The 12,166-nt window shown below is 32.5% G+C and overlaps 1 protein-coding gene across 1 annotated transcript in view; it reads left to right on the forward strand.

Annotated features, from left to right (window-relative positions):
• The window catches only part of LOC106884467 (neprilysin-1), a 292,527-nt gene that overhangs the window by 215,022 nt on the left and 65,339 nt on the right, over positions 1–12,166 (forward strand). The window contains exon 11 of the mRNA XM_089361264.1: positions 10,184–10,282. Coding sequence (XP_089217390.1) covers positions 10,184–10,282 — 99 coding nt within the window. The remainder of the gene's footprint in view (positions 1–10,183; positions 10,283–12,166) is intronic.

Genomic DNA, 12,166 nt, shown 5'->3' on the forward strand with positions numbered 1-12,166 from the left:
GAAAATAGTTGAAAATATTCAGTGTAGAATATTGTACTTTGTATGCACGTTATACTAATTCTAATGTCTGATAACATCATATAATTTAAACATGTTATCACTAATTTGAGTTTTAGCCAATAAAATTACTTGGCTGTTTTTATACCTTGCGCTTGTTTTTAGGTGCTAAAAGATGGTCATGAAGTAGTTCTTACAAGACGCAGGTGTTTGCAAATTGCATGCTTAATTGTGCCATTAATATTTTAGTTGCATTCAATTAATATGTAATTGAAGACTACAACAGGCTTTACTGATTCTGTTTTACTCTTATACTTCGGTAATTGAACATACATAAACGAAAAAAAAAAACCATTTTTGCTTTGTCTGAATAGTAGAAAGGAATTGCTAATGATATCGCTATTCATGCTTGAAAGTTAAAATCAGAGAATAAAAGCACTTTAATTTCAGTGAAATATCTAAATTAAGCTATCACAGATGATATAATTGGTGGACAATATATATTTTTATTTTTGTAAAACACTGATTCGGCTGAAACGATTCGATTTTCAAACTCTATTTCTGATTAAACTGAGAAGTCTCTGCAATAAGCGTAGTCATTCTTCCGGGTATTATTTTGCCAATGGAATAATTCTTAGCGTCTTTATTTTTGATATAATAATCTAGGCAATAGAAGAGTGTAATATCTAAGCTTATGGAAATCTGAATTACTGTTCTTGTATTGATGCAGGCTTACTTTATTTTCATGTATTAGACATCTAGGACTCAGACAATATTGAAAATTGTTTCAGAAGTAAGATAACCTGAATTCAGATGTGGTTGCTTATTTCTTCAAATAATCAGAACAATGAGATGTCAGTATATCACTTTGCTCTTCCAAACAAAATCAGATGTACTATATAAATCTAACCACAAACATACTTTATTAATTTGATTCTATGATATCGAAATCAAAGCAAGGAGCAAATGAATAAATCAACATTCCCAAGTTATTGAGAATTCATTCAGATAAATCCTGTCTTTTACGTCCACACAGCTTACTGTTCAGTCAAATATATGCAAATATATTCTTTTATTCATCCACACACAGGCTCAGGTGAAGCTGTGTGGAAACAAGTTTGCTTCCCAATCAGATGGTTCTGGGTTCAGTCCCACTACTGTGTGGCACCTTGGGCAATTGTCTCCTATTATAGCTTCCAGCCGACGAAAAACTTGTAACTGGATATGGCAGACGGAAACTGAAAGAAACCCTTCATATATAGAGCTTTATGTGTTTTCGCTCAATGAACACTCACAACGCCCGGTTTGGGAATCGAAACCGCGATCCTAAGATCGCGAGTCCACTCCCCTAACCATTGGGCCATTGCACCTCCACGGAGGTAATAGATGCATCCAATATTACTGTCATGCATTATCACCTGAATTTTTGAAGCCTGCTCACTGGTATTGAATTGGTTAAATCTTTAGCGCGTAATCAATCGCTTTGTCTTAACATTAACATATGAAATATAAATAAAAAAAAAGAACGAACACTCCTGAAAGAGTGTCTTATCTAACGAATATCAGGCTTAAAATACTGCAACACTAAATATAACCATTACGGTGTTTTATGATACCATCTATGTGTAGCAATATTAAAATACCTCGCTACAACTTTACACGGAGGCTTATCAGAAGAGGATCTAACATTATTCCTTTTCAAGCATGTCTCTCTAACAATTTTACGTTATTTTAAATAGAGATGTTGAAATGGTTAAGAATGAAATTTTGAGGATTTTTAATAATTGCAAAGAAGGAAATGTTTACAGCATTTACATTTATATCAGTTAACCATTCTTTGTTTGAATTACTAAAACAATTTCTACGTTTGATCCTCTTAATTATCTCAAAGTTAAATATTTATTGAATAACAGATAGAAGAATGCTTGACGATCGTGTAGTATATAAATGTCGTGTTAAGTATAAGAGACAGGATCTACCTACAATTGCTAATCAAAGCCAAATGGCAGAATCTGTACTTTGAGAACTTAACTATATGATAGTCACCACTAGTATTGATCTATTTTAAGAAATCATAAACCTATATTCTCCTAAGTAAGATACTGTCAACTGCAATCATCCCATTATATTGCTAGTAATCATCACAAAGTCAGTAGGATAAAATAGCAATTGTATTGCGTGCTTTAGGTTTAGTGGAGCTAACGGCAAAATCAATTCTCACGGGATTTAAACTAATTATAGGAAGCCATCAGAGAATATAAACATTCTGGTGCCACACTAATATCTAACCTTTGCATGTCTATGATATTTAATGATTCAAAGAATACACCGTAGAGAATTAAATATATATATATATATATATATATATATATATATATATATATATATATATATATATATATATATATATATATATATATATATATATATATATATATATATGAATATATATATATATATATATATATATATATATATATATATATATATATATATATATATATATATATATATATATATATGTATGTATATATATATATATATATATATATATATATATATATATATGTATGTAGGGAGAGAGAGAGAGAGACAGACAGACAGACAGAGACAGAGACAGAGAGAGAGAGAGAGAGATGTATGTGTGATCGAGGGTGTAGTCCGATGTAGTTCCAGACGGGGATCCAATGAATGTCCAATATGTGAGCTAATCCTAGGATCAAAGTAATCCAATGTGTTGGACGACGAAACGAGAAAATCTGCGTGAGTATGCCATAATAAATGAAATCAAATGCAAATAAGAAAGAAACAGCACAAGTCCAAGAAACGTTCAAACGTAATATAATTAAGTTGACGCTCAGAAAAGAGGAAAGAATTTTCTGAAGTAATCCAGTCTTGATTGTAAAACATAATAATATTAAATGTGACAAACACTAGATTTTTGTATTCTTTTGTAATCATATATATATATATATATATATATATATATATATATATATATATATATATATATATCAATATTTCAAAATCTAACCTCATGTGCATCGTTGGCGATTTTCTTCCTCCATCTTCCTTTCTATTGGACTTGCCTCTGTTTCTGAAGAAGAGCGTGGTGTTACCTGAAGCAATGCTTATTAACATTTTGTTATGGATATCTAATTCTATTTTGTATAACTCTACAGTAACAGCATTTAATTTTAGCTCAAAATAGACAGTTTTCGAGATATAAAATCAGTCCGTACCAATCGAACACAACACCAATAGGGAGAAAATAGAGAAATTGTTGAGGTGAAGCGTAGAAGTGCTTTCAGAAAATTTGCTTAAAGTTCACATCAATCTTCCATACCAGGAACGATCATTTCAAATGAGTGACATAAATTGTTACTGAAATCTTATGATTTTAAAATCTCATCAAATATAGTTGACATCATTAATCCTTAGCTCGCTGAAGAAAGCATCACCATAAAAATGAAATCTATTTTATTAGAGACGATTATTTTGCAATATCAAATGATTCCTTTTTATTTTGCCACAGGTTCTAAATCCAGAGATTTTTATGACATTATTTTTTTATCTGCTAGGTTTACTTTCGGTGTTTTTTTATAACCAAAAAATGTTTATATAAGGAAAGGGTGTATATATATATATATATATATATATATGTATGTATAATCTAAAAGGCTGCTCCTTTAATTTGTTATATATATATATATATATATATATATATATATATATATATATATATATATATATATATATATATATATATATATATATGTATATATATATATATAATTTTTTCCCGTATCGAAGTTCGGTAAGCTGAAAAAATTGTTTTATAACTCACGGTTAGCAGCGGTCAACATGAATCCCTTGACGACAATGTTAAATTTTTGATGAAGGTAGCTTTAACCCGATGATTAGCTAGCGGATTACGTCTAGTTCGGATAATTACTACTTGCGAGGTTCCATTTGCTAGGAAACATATGTAGCCTGGATTTTATGTACTCCATTCTCTAAGTTTGTATACATACATACATACATACATACATATATACATACATGCATACATACATACATGTACATATGTATGCACACATTGACGCCTATAAGAATGTTTTGAAATTCAAGAACATATATTCATGTAAATGTTTATACAAGTGTGTGAGTATATATATTTAATAAATGCAATACTGATTTCTTTTCTTACACATATAATCGGATAATTATCCTGCTCTAAGCTGGATTCAAGGAGGACGATTATAGTAATCCAGCACTGGAAAAATACACCGATTAATACACGAGTTGCTAGAAAACATTTCCTCGATCAATTAATTCTGTGACAAATGACAGCTGAACTAAATCTCAGTTGAACAAAATGTTTTGGTTATTAAATATATTACTGTACTCTGTTTGCACTTTAGTAGAAATACGAATGAAAGGAAATTGATGTACTCGTTTCCAAGTCACCAACATAGTACAAAGGACTGCTATAAAGATACATATCGTTCTTAGTCAGTGAACGATAATGTTATAATCATCAAAGAATTAATGACTGAGCTGTAGGGACACTTTGGAAACTGGAAAGAAGAAACATATTAGAGAAAATTAGAAGCTCCTCAGAACAACGTGTATTTCCATTTGCAATTCCTGTGGCGCAAAACGGTTCACGCCTTAATAGGTTTCAGTTTCATAGGGTTGGATATAACTGAACGAAACGCAGTTATATCCAAAGAAATGTTGCGAAACAAAACACCGTGACAATTTTGAGAAAGCCCATAGAAAAAACAAATTTACAATTTTTTCAAATGTGGCACGTTTGGATATTCTTAGAATAAGGACATACATACGAAATGTCACTCTCCTAAATGCCAACGAACTAATCAGTTAATCTTAAAGAACACACATCGACATCTATGCCATAGTTCGATGAATTAATCTCTATACATACCAAAATCTATATGAACAACCTATTACTTATATCGTTAGTAAATTGTTATTAAAGTTGTTAACCATTTAGATAATTTAAAAGGAGTATTTAATAAATTTTAACTACCTTATTAGATAGATAACTAAACTACAACTTAATGATTTTAAACTTAAACAGTTTTAAATCTAAAATTATTGTCTATCATACATTGAAGAAACGCATTCGCAACATCTAAAACATTTTACAACAACTGATATGATTCTAATAATGGTTGCAGCTTGAAATAACATTCGTTAATTACTTTTTCATTCCTTAAATTTAGTTAGCACTTAAATGATGGTAGTTGTTGGGCGTCGGAATTAAATTGAACAGTGAATGTCCTGCTGAAAATATCGACTGATAAATAGTGATTTAAGAGACTACTTTAAATATCTTTCAAATCTACAATCTGTAATTCAATAATAATGTATTTTAAACATAATTTAATTAACACGAGATGCTCTTGTCAACAGAACCGTGTGTTGCTCTCGTCTAAGAATATGTAATACAAATACAGAAGCCAAAATCTTTTTAGTTTCTAATAATATTAAATGATTCACCGTGAGAAACAAATAAAGAGATTTTAAAGAGAAAAAACATAGAAACTATAAATATTTACTCTAGCTGAATAACTGACAAGTGCTATAAATTTACAATTAATAAAAATACTTTGGCCTTCTCTTCTTAACTGCACGTTTAGTATCTACTTAAAGATCAGAGTTGTTCCGATACTCTGCAACTCATGGTGAAGATGTGTCCTTTCCCAAAATCTGTTCTTTTATAGTTCCAAGAAGAAAAGAAATCATAATAATACTAATCCCTTCTACTATAGGGACAAAGCCTGAAATTCGGTGGGTCTGTCGATTAGATCGACCCCCAACGTGCAATTGGTACTTAATTTATCGACCCCGAATGGATGAAAAGCAAAGTTGACCTCGGAGGCACTTGAACTCAGAACGTTAAGACAGACGAAATACCGCTGAGCATTTCGTCTGATGCTCTAACCATTCTGCCAGCTGGCTGCCTTAATAATAATAATAATAATAATAATAATAATAATAATAATAATAATAATAATAATAATAATAATAATAATAATAATAATAATGATAATAATAACAACTACATCAACAGCATATGCATATACATATACATACATGCATACGTACATACATACATGCATGCATACATACATACATACATACATACATACATACATACATGCATGCATACATACATAGATACATACATATATATATATATATATATATATATATATATATATATATATATACATATATATGTATACATTTATGTCTATGTATATGTAAACACATGTGTGTGCGTTCGTGTGTATGCGTACAGCGCGCGTGTGTACATAATTGTGCGAGTCTATGTACAGACATGCCTCATGTGTCAGTTTGTGTACGTGTCCGTATAGAAGAAAGAGTTAGGAAAGCGCACTTAAGTAGTAATTGAACTACATCCAGTAGATGTGTCACTTTTGTTTAGTGCCTACTTAACGATGCAATATCGGTTCTAATTCTCTTTGTTATTTTTTTTTAATGTGAAAATGACTTATATTATCATTAACGATTATATTTACATATTCTTAGTTTGATGTTGTCCATGCAATTCTTTTGCTTCTCTAATGATCTATGCAAATTGCTACGGATGGAATGTTAAAAAGCTGTAATGAATTTCTCTAATAATGGTGAAATAAAATCGTTGTTTAAAAATTACATTATTTTCTTCCCTTTTCTTCCCTTCTTACTCATCTTATATTCCGATGTGAATTAAGATGCAGCTGAAATGTCAAGCAACGTTCTAAAAGATTATTATGTTTAGTAACAATGAAATGAGCTGGTTTATTTCTGTTGTTGTTTTTGCGTTTTGCCCAGTTCTTTCGAATTTGTTCTTCCTGAGCCATCGAAGTAATTTCAACGAAACGCTACCATGTATCGCACCAAATTTATGAAAAGAATCAAGTGAATCTGCTGGTTCCATGCCATGTAATTGGAGTATTTTCTACATAAAATTACATGCAAAATAATTGGGCTGCTTAAAATGTTACCGTTACCGACAATTGTGAGGAGAAATTCCATGAGAAACAATACAAGTATGGACAATGAGGCAAACAGAAAATAACAATGGCAATTCTTCGCAATTATGATATTAAAATTGTATATCTTGACAGATTTCTAGATATCGTGAGCCAGTAAAAGTTGTAGTATACCATTTGTACGGGCACGCACATATACACAAACACTACACACAAAAATATCACACAAGTATATGTATATATATGTTTATATATGTATGTGTGTGTGCGCACGTGTGTGTCTCTGTGTTTGTCTGTGACTACCTGTCTTTATGTATAGGTGTATGTGTGTAACTGACCCATGAAAATTTTATATCACATACCACGATGTGTGTGATGTGTATGCAGGCAAAATTATTTTACTAAAAATATTTTCAAGCCAATATTGGCAATATTCCAGAAGACCCGTCAATATAATATTGTCATTGAAGCAAACATTTCTACCGACAATCACCACCCAAACAAAATGCGTCACAATATATTTTCCTCTATATTCGCAGAAAGGTTTTCATTATTCTAATAATAAAACTATAAATTTTATAGTTTAGTTTCCCGTTTTGTTTCGTATGTTTTAGCTATCATCGAACAACGGTTTGTGAAGATGTTTGCATTATGTTCTTATTAGACATATGTTTTGTAAACACGACTTTTAATGCATTACCTGCATACATGCATACATACATACACACATACATACATACATACATACATACATACATAAATACATACATACATACATACATACATACATGTAAATATACAGAGTGCGGTGAATATATTGTCGTCTACATTACGCAAAAATGAAAATAACTCTGACATCTCATTTTAACAGATATATTTACCAAAATTACATAAAATTATCTTAAAATATTAAACAGTACATTTATTCAATAAAATCACAATTCACTTCAGCCTCAGCCTCCAGACAACTTCAGAATCTGCTGCAAACCTTCTGGACGGTCTCCTTGTTTAAGTTGATGAATGCTGCCATAATCCTTGCCTTCAGTTCATCTTTGGTGTTACAAGGAGTTTTGTTGGTCTCTCACTCAACTGTATCCCACACATAATAATCAGTGGGGGTTGCAGTCTGGAGAGTTAGGTGGCTAGATTTTAGGGGTCATATGGTCTGACAGCCATGACTGGGCTCTCCTGCTTTTGTTGCATGGCGCAGAGTCCTGTTACCAGACATAGGGTCTTCCAGCAGCCACCCTTTTGACCCAGGGCAGCACTACCTCTTCCAGGCACTTGATGTAGGCCTCCGTGTCGGAAGATGAAAGAAAGGAAGGCATACCCTCGCCATCAGTAGTGATCACTCCATATCTTGATTGAATTCTCTTTGCGCCAACATGTACTTCCTTGCGACAATGTATTCTTTAATCTAAGCAAAATATCCTTGGCCTGAAGAGCAGCCGGCGGTATATACCTCACGTGGATTTTACCACTTCTGAGGTTCTACATATGTAGCCCGGATTACCCATACTCCATTCCGTAACTCTTGTATATATATAATGGAGAAATTATTCAAAATGTATAAATAGATGATGAGTAAAGCACCGGCACTGTTTTGATTACCTGTTGTTATCCGTAGATTTACTGCAGGAACTTCGTTGTGGCGGTTGGGGTAACAGTATTAATAAAATAGATGGAAGGAGGAAAGATTTTATTGTGTACGACACACGTTTCGACCCGTTCTGGGCCTCTTCGGGTACATCAATAAACATTTTACGAGGAATTTTTTGATTCGGTCTTACGTACCGCTTTATATCTATCAACTTCGAGAATATGCAAAAAAAAAACAAAAAACAAAAAATGTAGCGGTACGTAAAACCGAATCAAAAAATCTCTCGTAAAACTTTTTATTGATGTATCCGAAGAGACCCAGAACGGATCGAAACATGTGTCGTACCCAATAAAATCTTTCCTCCTTCCATCTATTTTATTAATACCATATATATATATATATATATATATATATATGTATATATATATATATATATATATATATATATATATATATATATATATATATATATATATATATATATATATATATATATATATATATATATATACATATATATAGTTTTAGGGAAAATAACCAATTATCAAGAACTCATCGATGAAAATCCACTATAAGGCTCAATTTAATTTTAATTTTTTATAAATTGATTTTAATTGAGTTTTTTGCCTGTAATTTTGGATTTTGTCCCTAATATTATTATATATACATATATATATATATGGTCGTTAGACCAGAACGAGGGTAAAATAACGAACGCTGGAGAAATATTATATATTATATATATTATACTCATGCACACACGTTTACCTGTATGTATACCTGTACGTTTACCTGTATGTATACCTGTACGTTTACCTGTATGTATGAATATGAGCATTTGTGTATTTATGTTACATTCTATTTGCATAATCATCATAGATATTTATCATTTACAAGTTAAATCTCACCATCTGCCATCTTTCCTACCATTTGTAACAGTGCCTATTATTTAAATTGATATCTTCATTTCCCATCGGCCCCGGGTTGTTTAACTGACTACACTATACATCTATTCTATTATTAAAGAATAACCTCATCTTTCAGTCGAATGATATGGAAGTAAATTGTGATATTGTAAATGAGTAATAATACCACCTGCAGTATTGCCTTTTAAACTTTTGATTACAAGTTACAGCACCCTAGTACTAAATCTGTGGACCCCAATTTCCCAACCACCGGATTATAGCTGAAAAGTGATTATCTCATCGTTTAAAATTCAATCTTTGCATTGATATAGAGAAACTTGAGTAATTTACCGCAGATTGCAGAACAATGACCTGTAATTATAGCATTGAAAATGCGATATCCTTGAAGAGCGATTGGGATTATGCATCTCATAATATTGCCATTCTGTTGCAATTTTCGCAACTTATAACTTATAATCGTAATTTATGATGGAGTATAAAATGATTATCAAGATTTATCTAAGCATTGTATGCTATGATTAACGTATATATTATATGAGTAATTATCGTGTTGAATTTCATACTAATAATTGACCAAGAAATTAACATGAACGTGAAAATTATTTTTACCTTATCTTAATTCATTACAGATGATCGAAATGATAAGAAACTTGCAAGATTCATTCAGTGAAATTCTTAAGGAACTGGAGTGGATGGATACAGACACACGGAAAGTTGCGCGAGAAAAGGTACGAAACACTTTACTGAAATTTATTTAGGGAATAATTCACACAAACACACACACGTACATATCTATGGATACATATAAGTGCGTATGCGGTTGTGTTCTTGTGCATGTGAGCGTGTGTGTGTGTTTGTGTGTGTCTGTCTATTTGTGTGTCTGTGTGTGTAAGTGTTTCTAGAGGCATGCTTAGCTACACATTCAAGAACTTAACAACCATGTGGTCACAGATCCGATCCGATGCCACTGATCGGCCTATCTGCATAAGCGCTTTAACCATAACATTGTGTCAAGGTAAACCTTGTGAAATTTCGTAGATGCAAACATTGGAAGCCTATCTCATTGCCTGTATTATAATATACATAGCTTGTTACAATGATTCGACTTTAGAATTATGTTTAGTGAACACGTGACCTTGGAATACACAGCCACTAATTTTACGAGGAGATTTCTCGGTTGATCAAACTCCTGGAGCCTCATACGTTAAAGTCAACGAGAGAATCCATCACACAAACGTACGCATATGCACGCGCACGCACACACACACACACACATACACACACACACACACACACACACACACACACACAATATTATTCCATGTGTATAAAAGGTGGCGAGGTGGCAGAAAAGTTAGCACGCCTGGCGAAATGCTTAGCGGTATTTTGTCTGTTGTTACGTTCTGAGTTCAAATTCCGCCGAGGTCGACTTTGCCTTTGATCCTTTCGAGGTCAATAAAATTAGTACCAGTTACGCACTGGGGTCGATGTAATCAACTTAATCCCTTCCCCCAAAAGACTGCTGTCCTTGTGGCAAAATTTGAAACCATTATTATATGTGTATTTAACTTTTGTGTGTATATATAGATATACATGTATATATGTAAGTATGCGCGTGCATATGTGCTTGTATGTGCGTGTGTATAAATCGAGTCATCCTCACAAGCGTGTATGACCCTCTAGTATACTTTTGCAATTGTCTCAGGGCTCTTTGTCGTTTTAAGCAACCGTTATGAGCCTCCCCCTCTCGACTAATTGGAACAGTCAGAGAGAGAGAAACAAAGAAAGAGAGAGAGAGAGAGAGAGAGAGAGAGAGAAAGAGAGAGAGAGAGAAAGAGAGAGAGAGAGAGAGAGAGAAAGAGAGAGAGAGTGAGCAGTGATACCTTACAATGCTTGGCTGCTACTCATATTTAGACAACTTAAACTGGAGTCACGTGATTTAAAAGCTTACTCAGGGACATAATGCATCAGGAATCGAACCGAAAGCTCCATGGTCGTTTGTGTAAGACACTAACCACTAAGCCACGTGCCTTTATATGCTTTTATGTGTATAAGCGTGCAAGTTCGTGTAAGTGTCTGGGTACGCTTATGCACACAGATATACATATATGTGTATATGTGCATGCATGTGTGCATATAGTTCACTTTGAAAGCGTCGTGAGTGATGAACACTTGATAATATTGCAGCGATTAGGGTGCATAATTGCATACAGAGCAATGTGCAGTGGCTGCAATTGAAACACATGTTGGTCATTGTTATAGAAAGTTGAAAACGTTTTTAATAAAAAGTTTTAGATGTGAATAAATCTCCACTCTCCTATTCGTTTTCAATTATGTGTGTGTGTGAGTGTGTTTGTGTGTATGTGTAAGTGTGTAGGATAATTTGTTGGCAATTCGAGTGCCTTGTATTCGTTTGTGTATTACTATTAATCAAGCACCCTTTTAACACGATTAGACATTACATATTTTCCTCTACTGCAATCTCGACATTCTAATATATTCGCACATCTGCTTGTAATAAAGAACCAACACAAATAGATGTTGATTATAGCACGTAGAAGCTTTCATATAAAATACATGTGTAAATGATGGCATCTAATATATATTTGTTA

Source organism: Octopus bimaculoides, chromosome 12, assembly GCF_046866305.1.
Source record: "Octopus bimaculoides isolate indiv1 chromosome 12, ASM4686630v1, whole genome shotgun sequence".
Classification (NCBI taxonomy): Eukaryota; Metazoa; Mollusca; class Cephalopoda; order Octopoda; family Octopodidae; genus Octopus; species Octopus bimaculoides.